The 19144-nt window shown below is 40.6% G+C and overlaps 2 protein-coding genes across 5 annotated transcripts in view; one reads left to right on the top strand and one right to left on the bottom strand.

Moving 5' to 3' along the window:
• The window catches only part of LOC117568424 (zwei Ig domain protein zig-8), a 42418-nt gene extending 24214 nt beyond the window's left edge, over window positions 1–18204 (top strand). For 2 of the 4 annotated variants that reach the window (XM_052006018.1, XM_052006017.1), the window contains exons 3-8: window positions 7125–7345; window positions 9394–9604; window positions 10732–10869; window positions 13494–13621; window positions 14223–14391; window positions 15709–18204. In XM_052006018.1, coding sequence (XP_051861978.1) covers window positions 7125–7345; window positions 9394–9604; window positions 10732–10869; window positions 13494–13621; window positions 14223–14391; window positions 15709–16046 — 1205 coding nt within the window. In that variant the 3' untranslated portion in view covers window positions 16047–18204. Of the gene's footprint in view, window positions 1–7124; window positions 7346–9393; window positions 9605–10731; window positions 11137–13493; window positions 13622–14222; window positions 14392–15708 lie in introns of those variants that run through there. The other 2 variants (XM_034249074.2, XM_034249080.2) reach the window with 2 other exon arrangements.
• Window positions 11441–12381, bottom strand: LOC117570855 (uncharacterized). Its single transcript, XM_034252734.2, has 2 exons — window positions 12191–12381; window positions 11441–12137 (listed from the first exon to the last, which is right to left on the bottom strand). The coding sequence occupies exons 1-2, from the start codon at window positions 12305–12307 to the stop codon at window positions 11505–11507; spliced, it is 750 nt and encodes a 249-aa protein (XP_034108625.1). The 5' UTR covers window positions 12308–12381; the 3' UTR covers window positions 11441–11504.
• Window positions 18205–19144: the final 940 nt, after the last annotated feature.

The raw sequence follows: 19144 nt of genomic DNA, 5'->3' as shown, positions 1-19144 counted from the left end.
TGATGTGTGTGTGAGTGTGTGTGTAATGTATGCGCAAAATGTCAAATGGCCGTTCAAAGCTTGGCCATCACACATACGACCCGTGGTACAGCCTGTCGTTGCCGCTCATTTGCAGCTCGTCAGTTCATTTCTGGGGGCTTAGTGCGCACAGTTCATTAGCGCGCCCAACAAAACCAACCAAAACTTGCCTTATTAATCCTCCACGGAGCAGAGGCCAAGACCTCGCTAAGGCAAGTGTCCGACACGTCAGTCGACAGCCAGTTGACGACTGTCGACAGTTATCATTAGGTTCTGGCATAAACAGCAAATTAAGTTTTACTGTTTTATACACACACATTTATTTGGCACTCGCCAGTCTCTCGTCACTCAATGGCAGTTCCTAGTTTTGTGGTCATTCTCGAATAATAGTTTTGCGGGTGGATCGAAGAGTGCTGCGAACGACGCGTATAATTTCAGTGCGTCCCATTGACATTTGATTGTTTGTAATGAGCATGAATAAAACATTGCTTGTGGCGCTTAATAAAATTCCAATTGAACCATTGTAATGAACTACATTAAAATTGGCTTGAATAATGAATTCAATAATTTTAAAAATCAATGCATAATTTGTCGATACAGGCAATTAAAACCACTAATTAAATATCTATTTATATTGCGTGTATAACTTAATTGATGTTGATATGATTTTCTTCTTAATTTTCGAGTTGAAAATTATGTTATTGGTATATTAAAGCTAAATCGATTGTCAGCCTGAATCAACAAATGAAATATCTATTTTTATTCAATTTATATATTGATTTTTAGCAGCATTTGATCGCATTGATGTTGTGTGCTATTAGTGTCAATTTTAACATGACAAAACATCCAATTAAAAATACTAATAACAAATTTTTGTTTATCGTTGACTCTTTCATTAATATATAATTAACTGCTGAATTATTTTGAAATTCAATATTTTAATAGCTTTGATGTTCCATGTTGTCATCTGACAAACAGCAGTTTGAGTCATGTTTGACTCGCTTTCCGTGATTCGTTTCGAGGGATTGTTATTGTTGTTGTTGTTGTTCGAGTGCTTGTAGCGTCAATTGTGCGGCAAACATAATTCAATTAACGCCTGGTCAGTGGATTGGCAGCACAAACACAAACCCAAACCCAAACATAAACGCAAACACAAGCACAAAAACTCAAACACACAATGCTCAACTCTATAGAGCACTCACTGGCCTTTGGGCCAATGGCCGAGCTAACTAACTGACTGACTGACTGACTCGCTAGCTGACTCACTAACTGACGGGCAATCTCAGAGTCTGGGAGAGAACTAGGCCCTGGGCATGGACTGGAGTGGACTGAGTTGGTCAGGCCTTTGCCTGACTCGATGGCCATGCAAATGGCCGGAAAGTGGCGTTTTACAATTTTGCAATTTCCGCCGCCGCACAACATCAAACAGAAAACACACAGAGAACTCTTGACGCATTTAACCCACCATCTCTCTCACTCTTGCTGTCTCTCTTTTTTATGTTTTTGATGTGTGAGTTGTGTAAATATTTTTGTTACAAATTGTGAACTTCACGCCTCGCAATGTATTAAATATGAGTGTTAGTGTACTCATACTTTACATATATTTTTCGAGTGTATTTATGTTTGTTAAATTGAATGCAAACATGGAGGAAAATTCGGAAATAATGCGATTAGAATCTATTTTTTATGTTTCGCTCGATTTGCCTCAACTGACAATTGATGTTTAATTGAAAGCGAAATAATTTTAAATTATAATAATTGTCAGCTGCAATTGTTGTACTGTTGCCACGGATGTCGCCTCTTGTCTGTTGTTGTTGGTGTTGTTGTGGCATGTCATGCGAATATTGAATTTTAATACCTGTCCATTTGGATTCGTTCGTCTCGTTTCACCTTCATGCACGGGTAATTGCAAAATCTAATTAACATAGTATATCCTGCTCGACATTGCGCCCGCAGTCAATTGATGGCATGCCAAGAAATAATAATTGCTTAAAATAAATACGACGACAAAAGTACATTAATAAACACAGAAGAGAGAAAAAACAAAAGCGAAGAAAATATAGAAATATTTTGAATTATGGATACCTGTGTGTGTGTGTTTGCTTTAAACTCGCAACATGCAATGAAGCGCACACAGCAACAACTTGACCTGGGGGCGGCACACTGCCCCTTAACATTCACTTCCGTTTCCGTTCGTCCATTCGTCCGTTCGTTGTGCCACATTATTCACGTGTTGTCGTGCTGTTGTGACCCGCTCTCTGTTGCATGCACTTAATAATAGCCAAGCTCTTCGACTCGCTCTGGTCATCGACTTCAACATCAACATCAGCAACATCGACATCGACAACGACCCCATCGAGTTATAGACAATGCGTGGAGTCAGTTGTAAATATGCATATTTAATCAGGTGCCAAGTTCCTGGAAATGTTTATGTCTATTGATTTTCCGCCTTATTTGCACAGCTGTGACACATTTATGCTCCTTTGACTCAAGCGAATTAACTGCCTACATTATGGCTGCAACATTTTAATAAATGAAAATATCAAATGTCCCATCGAATGATAAGTTGATTCATTTCTTTCAAGCGCCTTCGAGCGTCTTCTTTGAGTGAGATTTGCATGCAAATTGCAACTGCTTCAATGTGACCCACATACTACACACAGACGATATCTACTATAAGAACTTCGCTTAACAATCTTCTGCAGCGAACAGTTTGTCATTGTTAGCGAGGTAGGAGAGCAGACTGGATTGAGGTACACACAACTTCAATTACAATTTGATTTGCAAATGACTTGGGAAACATGACAAGCAAACTCAAGTTGCAAAGTGAAATCTGAAAAGTTGACAAAATGCGTAAAGTGGATATAAATTTACAAGCTGACACAACTCGAAATGTTTGCTTTAAAATTTGTGTTATTAAATACGTGAAGCGTGCAACTCTGTAGCACAATTGCCGTCTAGACGGGATAATGAAGCCAGTTGTGATTACTATGTAATTTCAGATACGTATACGTATAACGAAAGGCAAATTCTGACCTAAACAAATACGAGTAACAGAGGCCAAGGCATTATGCTTTTTAATATCTTAATGCGCATAACCCACAAGCTGTGCCCCAAAAATGAATGACGCAGCATTTGAAAAGGTTAAGTGTAGTTGGGATTAATTACAGAATTTAATTTGCTGAACTTTGTATGGGGGCAAGGCAACGCTTTAAGTTCGTGTCCACTTGAAGCAGTTGATATGCCAGTGGGCAATAAAAATGTGCAACATTAAATGGGCGTTTCACATAAATAAAATGCTGAAAATTGGGTTAAAAATTAACTACGCCAAATTTAAATCAACTGCGTGGGGCCCACAGGAGCGCTCTTTGGCTGTGCCGTCCTGTCAGCGACTCCTGTTGCCGTCGGGACTCGTAAAAAATCGCCTCGATGCCGATGGCGATGCCAATGCCGTGGGCCGAGAGCCATGCCTGCCTGCAGGCCGTAAATAAAGCCCCACAAACATTAATAACTCCCATTGGGTGTGTTAACAGGCAATGACCAAAAGAGGGCAGGCCTGGCATGGATTTGGTCTACGCTTTTGTTGGCGCTTTACTTTCTCCTCTTTCCCTCACATTTCTCTGGCCTCCAGTGTGCATAAATTGCAGTGAAAATGGGCACAGAAATAACTGGTCATGTTGTCGTTGTCGTAGTTGTTGTTGCTGTTGCTGTCTATGAAAAACGATGTGCAACAAAAGTAACAAGCAAAGAGCAGGTTTAAAAAGTTGCGCATACGTCAGGTGCGCCCGTGGCCCACAGCAACGTGTGTAATGCATGTAAGACAATCATTTTGACAAGGCAACGGCAACGGCAACGGTAACGGAGAAGGTAAAAGCAAAAGCACAGTGTTTACATTGTGCCACGCCCAGCAACCTAGACACTGTCTGCCAGCGCTCCTTGCTGGCTCCTTCCTGCTCCTGCTGCTGCCACTAAGAGTTACTCATTGGCCTCGTCGCTCGCCTGGCTGCCTTTTGATTATTATGCACTTTGATACTTATCTTTAATTGTGGTAACATTTTCCATGAGAGCAGCTGAAAACGTTCGCCACACACTCTTCACTCTTCAGTCGCCACTTTCCATTTTGCTCTTCTCTTTCATTTTTTTTTATTTCACGCTACACTTAACTGAAATTCATTTCTCAGTGCTCTATTTTTCTCTCTCTCTTTTTTTGCTCGTTTATATTCGAAATTTACCTAACAATTTTGCACAATCTCCACTGACAGCTCGGCATCAGTTTTCATATTAATTTGCAGATAAATTTGCTGGAGATTGCTTTGGCCTAGTTTGAGAACTACTATTATTATTTTTAAATGCACGCAATTGGTGGCCATCAAATATTTACTAAAGGGTATTTTAAATGTGTTGTAATTAATATAAAATTGCCCCAGGTTATTTGCATTCACTTGCTGCGTTTGCATTCCTTTTTTTTCTGTTGCTATTCACTCTTGTGGTCGCTTTGAGTTTGCTTTTTAAATATTGAAGACCATTAAACAGACACACACCCACACACACACGCACCCACCCATTTGTAATGACAGCTATTGTTGCAAGCAGACAGAGCGACTAAGTGCTGAGCTCATAGTTGTGGCAAGAGTCTGACTTTTGCCCAACCCCCATCCTCAACTAATCCCCGAGCTACCTTTTGTAATCGTGTGCAGAGTGCAAGGTACGAATTGTTTTGTCGTTAGACGTCTGCAACGGATGCCAAAGCTAATTTTGCGTAAAATGAGTCCCCAAGCAATGCGCCAATGATTCATTATCCAGACGAGAGTCCAGTCGGCTCTGCTCTGCTCTGCTGTGCTCAGCAGCCAAAGCCAAAGCCACAAGCTGCACAAACATGCCGTGGCATATGCAAATGAGCAATGAGTGCGGCTTGACTTCTCACACTCCACTTCGTTGCTGATTCTGATTCTGACTCTGGTTCAGTTTCGGGTTCCGGCTCACTGAATTTCCTGTTGGACTACTGTTGTTGTGATTCTCATTCTGTTAATGCTGGCCATCGATGGTCCGTAAACCGAATCAATCATAAATGTCAACGGCTGTGAGCGTTGTGCGCGGTGTCGTATGCGTAATATTCGAGCTGCTATTGTATTAATTCCCAAGGCGCATGTTTGACAGCAGATTTAATTGATTTATGGCTACAATGAAATCTTATTCATATACAATAGAAATATATGACGCATACGCAGCGTGGGCTTTAATTGTTATGCGTGTGTGTGACATTATGGCTCTTCCACTTTAATGTCAATCAAGAGACGCGTTGACCTTTGCCACTTCGGATATACTATACTACAGCAATTTGTGTTTGCCTAGTCTACTTTTAAGCGTCTTAAAGTCAACTGTCAAGCGGCGCGAGAGAGAGAGAGAGAGGGGGAGAGGGAGAGAAAGGCCAAGCTTTTGAATAGACCTTTTCGAGCATTCCATTTGTAAAGCAGGCGAGTTGATTACGTAGGTGCAATGCCAGTTATTTGCTGTTTTATAAAAGCAATACGCATATACGCCAAACAGAGCTCTTGCCAACTCGTATTTGCATTCACTTCGCTGCAGTCAATGTTTGCCTGCCCATTCGTTGCTCGTTGCTCGTTACCCGTTCTCTCTCTGTCTCTCTCTTTCTCTCGCTCGCTTTCATGCTCACACCACACTCGGCTCTCGGCTCGCCTGGAAAATTTTAATCCTGTCAAAGGAGCTTGTAGTGCTTCAGGCCAGGCCACTCTTAAAGTTGCATGGAATTTACTACCTGAGGCTCGTTGGCTAAACGACACTTGGCTGCTTGAGTAAACAAACTCTTGGTGCAGGCGAGCGGCAGCACAAATTTGATTGGCAACCGACTTCAGTAAAATGTCGAAAGCAAAACTGACCTCAAATTTAAATGTGAAAGCATTAGAGACGTAAATGCATTTGCAATTTGTGGTGATGTTTTTCTCCACACTTGACTTTGCTCTGCTCTGAACTTTTTTTGTAAACAAGTACTTGATATTCTCTGCACTTAATAGACCTCTCACTGTTTCTCATTTTGGACGTTTTTGTGTTTTTCTTAATTTACTCTGAAAATTGGTTGCTGCACAAATTTGTGCAAAAATGCAATTCCATATGGTTGTTTCCTTTGGTGAATTGTGGACTTTTGGATTTTCAATTGAAAAGCAGTTCAACAGCAAATTTGTTGTTAAAACTTTTGTTCATTTGTTCGTTTGTTATGCTTGTTTCAGTCGGTTCTTCTCGTTCTCTTGTGTTATTACTATTGTTGTTGCTCGCTCGTATTACTTCAGCTCTAAAAAACTTTCAGTCAGTTTTACCCTTTTGCGACGCCTCTCAATTTGACATGACCAACTTTATGAGCCTCACAATTTGGCAGACTATTCCCTCTTTTATATTTTTTATGTGCCAACTCTTTCTTTTTAGTTCTTTGGCCGGAAATGGAATTTTATGTTTACAGTATTTTATTGTGGTGTCGTTTTATTTTTTGTTTTTTTTTTGTTACAGTATAAACATTAGACCACTTGGAGCTGTCGGCATAAAAGGGCGCATTGCGTTTTCATTCGGGAAACTAGACGCGTCGAGTAATTAGAAAATTAGCCCCTGCCAGCGGTCCATAAACGAAGTGCACAGTAACTGAAACTCAAACTGAAACAACAACAGTGAAATTAGTGTAGAACTGGCACACTCCATGAGAGGCACACTTGACGAGCCAGCGAGGCACATGCAGCTGCCACTTGAGCCCCCGCAGCACAATGAGTTTGTCATTTTCGCAATTTTAGTTTGAGTTCCACAAGAAACTAGCACCCTAAAAAAGAGACAGGCTAAGGGAGAGAGAGAGAGGAAGAGAGGCAAGGGTTTGGATGTGTCAGAGTGTCAGTTGTGTCATGCTTATAATTAAAGTACAATTAGTGAGTATTAAGGTGCAGTTGTGCTGGGCATTGCCACTTCCTGTTTCCTGTCTCAGCTGACGCCATGGGCAATGGTTTCTTGGTCTTCATTTATCATTTGTTGTTGTTACTGCTGATGATGATGGAAATATTCCGCTTGATGTAATATATTTTTCATTATTTTCTTGAATTGTTTCTTTGCAGGGCTGACATTGTGCTACCAGCGGCAATCAGTGAATAACAACAACAATAACAATCATAATAATGCAGATGCAAAGCCAACACATTTGCCACCATTACATTATCCGCATGGCCACAAATGGAACGAGCCGTATTTCGATCTCACGATGCCAAGGAATATAACATCGCTTGTGGGCAAATCCGCTTATTTGGGCTGCCGAGTCAAGCATCTGGGCAACAAGACGGTGAGCAGAAAAGATACATTTACATTTACATATACATGCGTAGTAAGGAGGCAGCTACATCTAGGAATGTAGATATAAATACAGTTGTAGATAAGCATAAATACAAATCATGAGATGGCAATCTCGCAGCAGCTTGCCAAAGTTGACAAAATAAGTAAGAAAGATACAGAGTGAGAGAGAGCAGAAAGGGAGCCAGACAAGTTGTGGACTTGCTCGTGGGCGTCTGTTTTAATAATGTTTATTTTTATTTACATTTAATAAACAAAAATGTAGCGACAAGTGTTGGCAATATGCCGACCATTTCAGATAGTTGGAATATTGCTCTACGACACAACTGTGTATCCGTACGACTATGTGTGTGGGCTATTATGGCAGCCGCTTATTAAATTTGCTGTCAGTTTATTATGTAATACGTGACGTTGAAACAATGAACCCAAACACACGCACACACACACACAGAAGTGAGGACGACAACACATGTTGCCCAAGTATCCTGTCCAGATATTGTCATAATTTTTATGGCGTCACTTGATTTCCCCAACTGCCAACTGCCGAATGAAACTAAACCTACATAATATCTGAGACTCTGCTCTTTTTTTGGGGGGGAGCTCCTCGTTTGGGGAATAATACACTTTTCTGTGAGGCAATTAACATCTCGTTTTTGCCCCTCAAGTTTTTGCCAGTCTTCGTTTTCTTATTCTCGTGCTCGCTCATACTCAATTGTATGGCAAAATATTGAATTTCAGCAATCCAATTAAATTGGTTGCCATAACTGCAACACTTGTGCAAAGTTTTTGCTGTGCTGGCAAATACTGAAAATGTTGCCTCGCAACACAATTCAACAGTTCAACAGTTTACCAGTTCAGCAGTTCATCATTTCGAGGAATTGGACAATTCCGTCCAGGCAGCTGTCAGCTTGTCACACTGCAGCACAATCTGCCGCTGGTTTGCCAGAGGACATGAGTCCGGCAATTTTAGTGTAAATTCAATGAGATTTAACACACACGGAGTGTGTTCACACTTTTGCCATTGCGGAAATATTTGCACGCATCCCTAAATTACATGCTTCTCTCTCTGTGTGTGTGTGTTCGGCCTGCATGCAATCGTGAGAAACTTTGCAGGTGCCTAGCGCTGGTTTTTGGGCGCAGCGTTGATTACGTTAAGCGATTTAGCGACGAACTTGGCACACTCTGTGTGTGTGTGTGTGTGTGTTACGGTTGCAGAAGCAGAGGGTCATAGATTTCCACATAACCAAATCCGCTTCCGCAATCAGTAAACTACACACACATACCCAGTGTGTGGGGCTTCTCTAGTTAACTGGCGGCTCGTTTTTGGCCAACGGTAAATTTATGTTGGCAGTGCGGCAAAAACTCTGACGGGCAAAAAGTTTTTCCCCCTTTCCCCCCCAACCAAAGCTCGCTTTGCTGGCCACTCTGTTATTGCAGAATTAGACAGACGGCAACTGGAACTGCACAGATGGATGCCTGGCACAGTTGGCTGAGCTCTGACGCAGTGTCTGTGCTGTCTATACACCCGGCTGTCTGTCCTGTCCCTCTGTCTGAGTGGATATCTATGTGCGAATGTGTATGTATGCATTGGTTATACAGTTGGCCGCCGCCGCATAAACAAGGCGCCCCAAAAACTTGCCAAAAACAGCGGCAGGCCTTGCTCGACCAAAAAATGGAAAAAAGAATGTACAAAATGTAGTGGGCAATGCGGAAAAGGAATGTCGAGTTTTAAGAGAGCACGGAAGTATCATTTTCCGGCTCTCTCATGCGTGGCGCACACTAATTTTAAGTTATTTAATATTTAGATTGCCAGCTGCATAAATTTGACTGAGGCTGAGGCTGGGGCCAGCAAAATTGACACAAGTTGTCGCTGACCGTAATCAAAATGCAAATCAGCGCTTAGCAAATCCGCAAATACATTTCAACAAAAGCGACTTAATGATGTATTGCAAGCCACAGAATTGAATGAGTTTAAATACACACAAAAGTTTTAAGTGAATACTTGGAGTATATTGTAAACTGTATTTCTTTGCTTGACAGGTGGCCTGGATTCGACATCGGGATCTGCACATACTCACAGTGGGCACATACACCTATACGACGGATCAGCGTTTTCAGACCTCCTATCATCGGGATATTGATGAGTGGACACTGCAAATCAAATGGGCTCAACAGCGAGATGCTGGCGTATACGAATGCCAAATATCGACGCAGCCAGTGCGCAGTTATTCGGTCAACTTAAATATTGTGGGTGAGTTGTAGCCAAAAACAAAAAACAAAAACTATGTCATGGGACGCACACAACTCTTTGCATACAAATATGTGATATATAGTATATATAAGACAGATAGAATATATATATAGTAGAGGAGACCAGAGAGCCGACGAGCCTTTAGCCGTTGGGCTTTTGCATATTTCAACTGCTGACGCCGCTGCTACGGCTGTTGCTGTTGCTGGGAGCGTATACGTAATATTTCGACATGTTGGAAAAAAACACGATGCACGATGGGTATTCGCAATTTTTATTATTTGCATATTCATGCAATTTGCAAAAGTGTAAATTATGCACACTTGACAATCTCGTAACAAAAACAACCAAGAAAAAATCTACAAAAATAATAAGAATAACAACAACATCAGCACCAACAGCTGTGTGAGTACAAAATAACAGGACATCAGTTGCTCAACATAGCACACACCAAGGGGAACAGGACGGAACGGAGCGGAAGGGTTTAACAATTTTATTCGGCTTTTGAAAAATATGTGAAAAATTGACGCAGAGAAAAGCTAACGTGGCCGCAGATATCGCAGATAGAATACATCGAATGCTTTGCATACATCCGTAATGAAATGGAATCCCCTTGCACACAGCGGTTGGCTGTGAAAAGTGTGCGCGAAACTGTGAAAACTATTCGCAATCTGGTTTATCATTTAATACGCCGCAAGAGCGTGAAAATCTGTTAGGTGCAATGACGTGAAAGGAATGTCGAATGTATTTTGCATTCAACTAGGGACTAGACACATTTTTATCTCTATCTCTATTTCAATTTTAGATAAATTTAAATATCATTTAAAAAGTTCCTTTGACCATTTAGTCTTTTAAATAAAATTTGTGTGTAGTGTTCTGATTGTTTTTGATGTATAGAATCTCAATATAATTTAAAGAGCTTACATTCGATGCAATAATATACTGTTTACTTTCCAAGAGGCTTTTATGCACAATATTTTAATTGTATGTTTATTAAATTTACTATTATTATTTATTATACTTTACCAAATTAATTTCAACTTCTTATTTCATTTTGTAATATTTATTTCTTTGACTTCTTTTTCTTTCTTTTATATGCACATTTTTGGTTTCACTTACCCCGACTGCAGATCTCATTGATGAGGAAACGAGCAACGTGATGCAACAATATTACAACGATGATGCTTTCTATATAGCAGCAGATCGGGTTTATCAGTCCAGCGACGACGAATTTGCCGGCATGTTTGGACCCATTCAGACAGTTGCGGGTTAGTTTAAGCGGAAGTCAAGTGAAAGCAGAAGCTGAAGCTGAAGCAGAAGCTTCAAGTGCATACCATTAAGTTCATTTAACTGACATGCGTTAACAACCAGTTACCGTTACTGCAGACAGCTGAAAGCAAAGGAAGTTGTGTGATGGGCGATGCGAGATGGGAGACGAGAGACGAGAGAGACGAGAGAGTCGAGAGGCAACTCTGTCAAGCATGCATATTATTTTTTAATATTTTTTGCACATATTGCGCGTCAGTTTTTCGCAAGCCTTGCAAAAATGGAAGGCGGTAGTCGAGTGCCTTGTGGCCGGGGCAACGCTTTTCTGGCTCATAACGAAACAAATTGCTTTAGAAAATACTTCTGCCGAGCAAAGTTTGTCAGCTTGTTACTTTTTACTTCCTACATTCTACATTCTGCATTCTACATTTTATATTTTATATACATTTTAGCTCTGCGCATTTTTTCGCTTTTCGCAGAGTGCAAAGCAATTTCCATGGAAAATATTGTGACACAAATGTTTTCATTTCTGGAGTTGCAGTCACATTTAATTAGACGCGAAAACGACACAAATAAAAATTGTTTTATGCGGTTTTATTAAATTGAAATACGCTGCACATTTCATTTATTCACTTCCTTAGTCTTCGACATCCTTATGAGGCTTACACAAATGTGCATAGTTATCACTGCGACCTCGAGGACATTGAGTTACCTCAAAGGGACCGGGTTTGTAGAGCGGATTCTGGGAATTGTATTGCTCATCGTAGTAGCAGATGAGCACAAAGCGACTGTTCCTACGATCATAATCCTCACCTGCCGCACAGCCCAAAAAGAAGTTACGTTCGTTGAGTATATTTCCAATCTCCACCAAATTTTCTCCATATCCATAGAAATGTGCCAACTTATAGACCTGAACCATCCATTGATCCACTTGCATGGTAATCTTCTCAGAGTAGATTTTGGGATTGTAGTCGGGCATTCTCTCCACATTCAGCCAGCTCACACCATAACTCACAGCTGGAGTTGTGAAATTTGTCAATGCCACGCAGTAGTTTGATAGATTCCGAAGACAACGCTTCACATGATATTCTGCCAAGAGCGCGAGTTTCCAATGCCACAGCATCTCTGGCATTCTGGCTGCTTTTGCTAGACCTGGAATATCACCGGAAGCCACATCGTCACGGTATTTGTTGTGTATCTTTACCAGATAGTCCTCATAGACTTGCATATTGACCAGCACTCGCTTCTTCAAGCAACTGCCATGAAAGATCTAAGAAAGAAGTAATTTTGAAATTTATTTGAAAGTAGTGGAAAGTTGCTTACCAAATTGTTGTTGCAACCCAAGTGCTGTGTGCCATTGCACGCGGCAATATTACACAAATCTGTAGCCAAGACTTGGCTGAGGCCTAAGAAAAACAATGAGCAGCTTAATAGCTGCATGCTGAACGCTTAAACAGCAACTGAAGTTGCTTATCGACCTGCCAGTTTAATTATTAGTGTTTTGACAAGTGTTTCTGGGCGGCTAATTAAAATGAGAAAAAGTTTTAATTTTGTTTAGGTATTTAAATGTAGAAATACAAGAGTAAACAAAGAGTAAAGCGATCGCTTCAACGTTAGATTTAAAGCCAATTCCGGCATCTCTAATCAATGAATTCGATCGTTATCAAAGGCGCAGACATTAGCTTAGTTCGAGCTTCGCAATCAGCTGCCAGGAACGTTGCTCATTTTGTAGTCAGTCAGCGAGTGAGGTGAATTCTGCTGACGTTTCGCATTGCCACTGATTTGAGGCGCATAAAAATACAAAACATTACACAAATCTGTAGCCAAGACTTGGCTGAGGCCAAAGCAGAACAGCGCGCAATTTAATAGTTGCATGCCGAAGTTGCTCATCGATTTGCCAGTTAAATTATTAAAGTGCTTTAACAAGTGTTTCTGGACGGCTAATTAAAATGAGAAAAAGTTTTAATTTTGTTTAGGTATTTGAAAAAATGTAGAAACATAAGGGTAATAAAGAGTAAAGCGATCGCTTCAAGCCAATTCCGGCATCTCTAATCAATGAATTCGATCATTATCAAAGGCGCAGACATTAGCTCAGTTCGAGCTTTGCAATCAGCTGCCTGGAACGTTGCTCATTTTGTAGTCAGTCAGCGAGTGAGGTGAATTCTGCTGACGTTTCGCATTGCCACTGATTTGAGGCGCACAACGTACACAACTTGCAACCGGAGCTCGAACAATGCAAGGTTGCATAAGTGGCAGCCGCAACAAAGAATGAGCGAGAGGCGAGAAAGAGAGAGAGAGAGAAATGATAGAGCAGCGCATCAGATGACAGACAGTTGCGGCAGAAGATGCAAGAGCAACGCATCCTCCTGTTTGACGACCATTTTTGCTCGAGGCCAAAACATGACCCGCAGCACACATAGATTGCGGACAACTCAGATTTGGGGACGACGGGGCAATGATGAGTCAACTGGGGACAGGTGCTAGTAAATTTGAAACTGCACGTTGTGTGCTTGCAGTTTGCTGATTGGAAACAGTCACGTCCACTGTAAAATTTCCAAACGATAATGAGACGAGTAGTAATCACACTTCTCAACTCTTTTTCATATATAAATTTTCTCTTTTGTAGTGCCAACTGCAACGATCCTGGGTGGACCTGATCTCTATGTGGACAAAGGAAGCACCATAAATCTTACATGCATCATCAAATTCAGCCCCGAGCCACCGACACACATCTTCTGGTACCATCAAGATAAGGTGAGTATTGTCTGCAAGTTCAATCAATTTAAGTAAAAAAAAAAAAGTGAAGAGAAAAAAATGAAAAAGCGAATTTAAAAGACTTTTGTGCGCGTCAAATTATCTTGCAATAATTGAGTTTTGCTTGCGCACAAAAAGCTGTTCGCTCGACAGGAAAAAAAGTATAAAATCACAGCGACCACGCCCACAGCGCACAGCCCACAGGCCACTGTGGACTTTAGGCGCACAGCAGGCACTCAAACTGAAACTCATTCTCAAGCTGAACGCCCAGCCAATTGCCGTTGGATAAACGTTTTCAACTTTTACGAGCTCGCGCTGAAGCGGGGGTGGGGAGTGGGGAGCTGAGAATGAGGCGTGAGTCGTGTTCAGGCTTTGTTTACGCTGCGTATACGCAACGTATTTAATTTTAGCTTTTATGATTATGAGAAAACATGCTTTTGCATTTAGCTGCCTGCCTGCCTCACAGCCTGCCTCTCAGTTCACCCGCCAGCTATAAAAAAAAAAATATTCTTTTTCAAGGCAAAATTTTCCTCGAAATATGTTAATAATACATACACTCATACACACACACACACACACACACACTCACTCGCCCATGCAGGTACTCAGCGAGGAGACTTCGGGCGGCCGTTTGAAATTTAAGACCATTAAATCGGAGGAAACCAAATCAATTCTACTTATCTACGATGCGGATTTATTGCATTCCGGCAAATACTCGTGCTATCCATCGAACACTGAAATAACCAGCATACGCGTCCACGTCCTACAAGGTAAGTTTCCTATTATATTGTGGGTGGGAGCGACCTTAGTGCTATCGAATTTAATTTTGACGTGTGCCTGAGGTTTTACTGAGGCTTTATTTTTAGGTCAATTTCTATTTATACATTTTATGAAACTTTAGTTTAAATTCTTTTTACAGCTACTTGCATTTGTTAACTGAAAATTATTATGAATAGTAACGCAAAGTGAATTTGAACTCTGCTTAACAAAAATTCAAATACGACGTAGTAAATTCGAACAGCTGGTCTTAGGTTAGACGCTTAGACGCTTACTTCTATTTGATTGAAAGAAAAATTCACCTTTTTTTTAGTAGCTTTAAAAAATGTTTTAAAACTACAATTTTGTTAAACTTGAATAATCATTTGAATACATTTCAATTATGATTTAGTACCAAATGTTTTTGCATATCAATTTCATTTCAATTCTCACTGAAATAATAAACTAAAAACAATACTTAACGCAAGTAAGTGTGCGTCTAACCTAAGACCAGCAGTGTATATTGCCTCTAAACAATACGTACTCAGATCATTAAGTCAAGAATTGAATAACATCGAATTGCTTCGTTAAATGAAAAGAAAAATTTATATCCATCAATAAAATAGCGTGAAACCAACATCGTTTTCTATTTTGAAGTTAGCAAACTGTTTAGTAAACCGCATTCGCGTCAGCTTCAATGCACAATAATTGGATGACTGATGATGGTGAGCAAATCAAGAAAAAATAGGGAAAATAAAAGCAGGAGTAATAGTCGAAGCACAATAACTTGCAGATGCAGTTGGAGGGCTTTCAAGTCTGATAACTGCATACTTGACCTTTTTGCCAGCATGCATGGAACTTGCAATCAAACAAACTGAAGAACGAAGGACACACTCAACACTGCGATGAGGGGAGCAAAATGTAGTGCAATTTTTCATAGGTCGACAAAAGTTTATGCATTTTTGAACAACAACTTTGCCGAGTTGAACCTCGAACCACAACAGAAATAAGTACTCTGGGGGGGATATATATGTATAAAGTAGTCTGTGTGTGTGTGTTTTGATGTGTATGTGTGTGTGTGTGTGTGTGTGTGTGTGTGTGTGTGTGTGTGTGTGTGTGTGTGTGTGTGTGTGTGTGTGTGTGTGTGTGTGTGTGTGTGTGTGTGTGTGTGTGTGTGTGTGTGTGTGTGTGTGTGTGTGTGTGTGTGTGTGTGTGTGTGTGTGTGTGTGTGTGTGTGTGTGGGTAAAGGTCCAACAAATTGTAACTCATTTATGGCATGTCTGCATTAATTTTTCTTTCTCTGTTTGCTCATTTCACCAACACACAAACAGGCGAGCGACCCGAAGCCATGCAAACGAATGCGGCACCAGCTGCTGTCGCCCTTGCCTGGACCTGCCACACCAAACAGGCCACGCAGGCAGTCAAAGTAATTAGCACAATGGTCGCGGCATTTGTATTGTTGGAGGCCTGCTGCACCCTGCTGCTCCAGGGAACAGGCCAGCGACCAACGGCAAGTCAAATTGCCCAGACACAAAGGACGAGCAGCAGCAACAGCAGCAACATCAGCAGCAGCAGCAGCAGCAGTTGCTGTGCGGATAATGGCAAGGAGCAGGAGGAGAAGGAGGCGACGTCTGGCCAGGCCAATACAAGTGGGACAACTGCACGGTGATAAATTAAAGCCACACACAGTTTGGAACGCCACCGCCAATGCAACAGCCAAGTGAGCGAATGTAACTAAAGTGGAAGTGGTTGGCTCAGCCCACTGGAGAACAATCAAGATGTGACGCTTGGCTGTCGCACAAATGATGCAATGCTGAACTCGAGCCAGAGACGCAGAGGGAGAATCAGTTGCAACTGCAGTTGTAGCAGCAGCAAAGCACAAGCATGCCACATGATAATAACACCAAAAACAATAAAAAACTAAAAGAGGAAAAGAAAACAAGTTAGCTAATTATGCTAATGATGAGCATTTGCTGCTGCTTCCACTGCTTTTGGTATACTCTTTAAGTTGTAAGTAACTGCGTGTGTAATTAAGTAGGTTAGGGATAAGCCACGCCCATTACGAGCTCGAGCTGTGTATATAGTACTCTTAACCACAAAAGCACTATAGGCATTAGCGGCACGGACATACAGACAACAAATGTCCGTAAACTCAAGAGAAAAAGAGTTCGCATATTAAATACACATACGTATATAGAGAAATCATGGTATATAAAGGATACTTATAAAGGATACTTAGCCGTGGGGAATCTTTTAGTTCTGTAGTCGGGCTTGTGGCAATAACTTGTTATATACTCCAGGGTTTTTCAATTTTCTTCGCTGTATATATTGATTTGATTTTGTGAATTTGCATTCGTTTGAATATAGCTTATTTCTTTAATAAAACGTCTAGCTTGTAAGTCATGTAAATAGTAAGTTTAACTTTAAGGCAATTTTGCATTTTTTAATAACTTCTTTACCATTAACTTCTACATCATTTTTATATTTTCAACATGTTCCTAAATGAGCCAGAACCTTAGCAAAATTCCTTAGCCCTACAGTACAATATTATCCATTTCGTTAGCTCTTCCTTTTCGCAACGAATCTCATTTGTTTTCACAGGAATTTCAATTGAGAAGATATGTGTTATGGTTCTGTTATCTGTGACTGTCTCATAAAGTTGGTTGAACTATTTGAACTTTTGCAGTTTGCATGGTTCCTGAAACTTCCATTTCAGCGTGTCCGGCAGTAATTCCCCTCAGAAAGCTGCTAGTCACTTTGCCTGTCAACAAAATATTTGCATTTCCAGTCGCCGATTGCCGTTTGCCATTTGCCAGTAGCCATTTGATATTTGCCATTTACCAAGTCGACCACTGGAGTGAAGTGTTGCACCCAAAAACTTTAGCTTGAAAGCATTTCATTTGCCTTTTGCGACCCGGGTCGATAACCACAGGTACTCCCCCATATCCTCAACATTCATCCGAACTGTTTCCTTCACCTTTCCGCTGCGCTCAGCGTCGTTTAATGTGTCACATTTAAAAATGCATGGGACTGTCGACTGCCGACTGAGTGTCCAGAGTCCAGTGTCCAGTGTCCTTCTTTAATGGTCGGGCGACTATTAAATGTTATGGCCGGCAGGGCATTTAACTGATCAAAATTGTAAATAAAACTGAATACGAGTATATGCTACTAATAAATTAATACGACAACTACAACTACAACTATATTTGTATTTGTATATGTAAATGTGAGTGTGAAAGTGTGTGTGCGCAGTTTTTCCCCCAAAGAGAAACGCAAATATTAATATTAATATTAATAATTAAAAATTATAAATGTGCGCCATGAAAATTAGTCGCGACATTTAAATGAATGTTTAATGAGTAAATGAATGTTGCTACAAACAGAGAACAGAGAACAGAAAAACAAACAAACCGAAACAGAAACCGAAACCGAAACAAAAAAATTACAAGTTTAAATAAACAACAATAATTGCAGTTAAGTGCAAAGAGTACATACGTATATATACTTATGTATGTACATAAATGTATAAATTAAGTTGAGAGTATTATTATCGGACATATGTAATAACAATAAAAGCAAAAGCGACTCGTATATAGCATGACACAGAGGTCATCATCATGATGACGTTGAGTAGGGATGATCATGGTATTTTGTTGCAAACAAAATGAAAACGCATTATAATGGATTATGAAGTTGTTTTTAATATTTAAGTGAGTGGCGCCAGCTGAGCGTTAATAAGCATTAGGATTAACTATATATATATGACAAAGGAAACAAACAATATATATACTATATTCTATATATGAGAACTTGTATAAATAAAAGCGGCAGAACATTTAAATAAAGTTTTTAGTTATTATGACAATGATAAATATAATAACAAAAATCCATAGTCTTTAACTTTTCCACGGCATGGCACGACACACATGGGCAAGGGCTGAAAAAGTTATAATAAATTGCATGCGAGTACACGTTGCGTATGAGTAATATAAACAAAATAGAGAAACGAGTGAAAAGATTTATGCAAATATTTGGCACACAACCATTGGAATTCATGCATTTACCCTGGGTATTTTAACGGGCAGAACACACACAATAGAGACACACACACACACAAAACACATGACGACGTGAAGGGATTCGAGTTTTGTGGGGGCGACGAAGGCATTTTCATTTTTCAGCCTAATAAAGAGACAGCCGAAAAGTATGAAAACTGTTGGCTGGACTCAGCATGAGGCCGAGACAACTGCGTAGCATGTAGTAGCACATAAAGTGCCGTCCCCGGAGGCTTCCTGCCCAGGCTCCAAAAACTTTGGCCCAGGCTCAGGCCATGTGTGCGTCCTGTAAGGCTCGGCTTGGCTTGGCTTGAGTTGAGTTGGCTGCAAGGTATCAAAAGCCGTTAGCATAAAACTTTATTATATGACAAGTAAGTACATATATTTGTATTCAGCTATACGAGTATGCTGAGCTTGTACTCTTACTCCTACGCTATCCCTTCTTCCCCTCCTTCTCTGTCTCTGATTCGCAAATAACGGCAATATCATGCCAAAAAGTTTAATAGCGCAAAACGCGTCAAGGCGAATTGGCTGGAAAGCGCTCGGGAAGAACCAGGAACAACACTCAGCGTATATGAAGCGTAAAGTTTTGCCGCAGCGAACAGGAAAACGGAAACATGAAATAAAACGATATACGAAAATGGAATACACTCCTATTGAGCTAAGAATGAGAAAGCATGTTATGGCGGGAGCATACTCTTTGTAGAGTTAA

This window comes from Drosophila albomicans, chromosome 3 (genome assembly GCF_009650485.2).
Source record: "Drosophila albomicans strain 15112-1751.03 chromosome 3, ASM965048v2, whole genome shotgun sequence".
In the NCBI taxonomy this organism is placed as follows: domain Eukaryota; kingdom Metazoa; phylum Arthropoda; class Insecta; order Diptera; family Drosophilidae; genus Drosophila; species Drosophila albomicans.
This window is presented reverse-complemented; position numbering and strand designations above follow the sequence as displayed.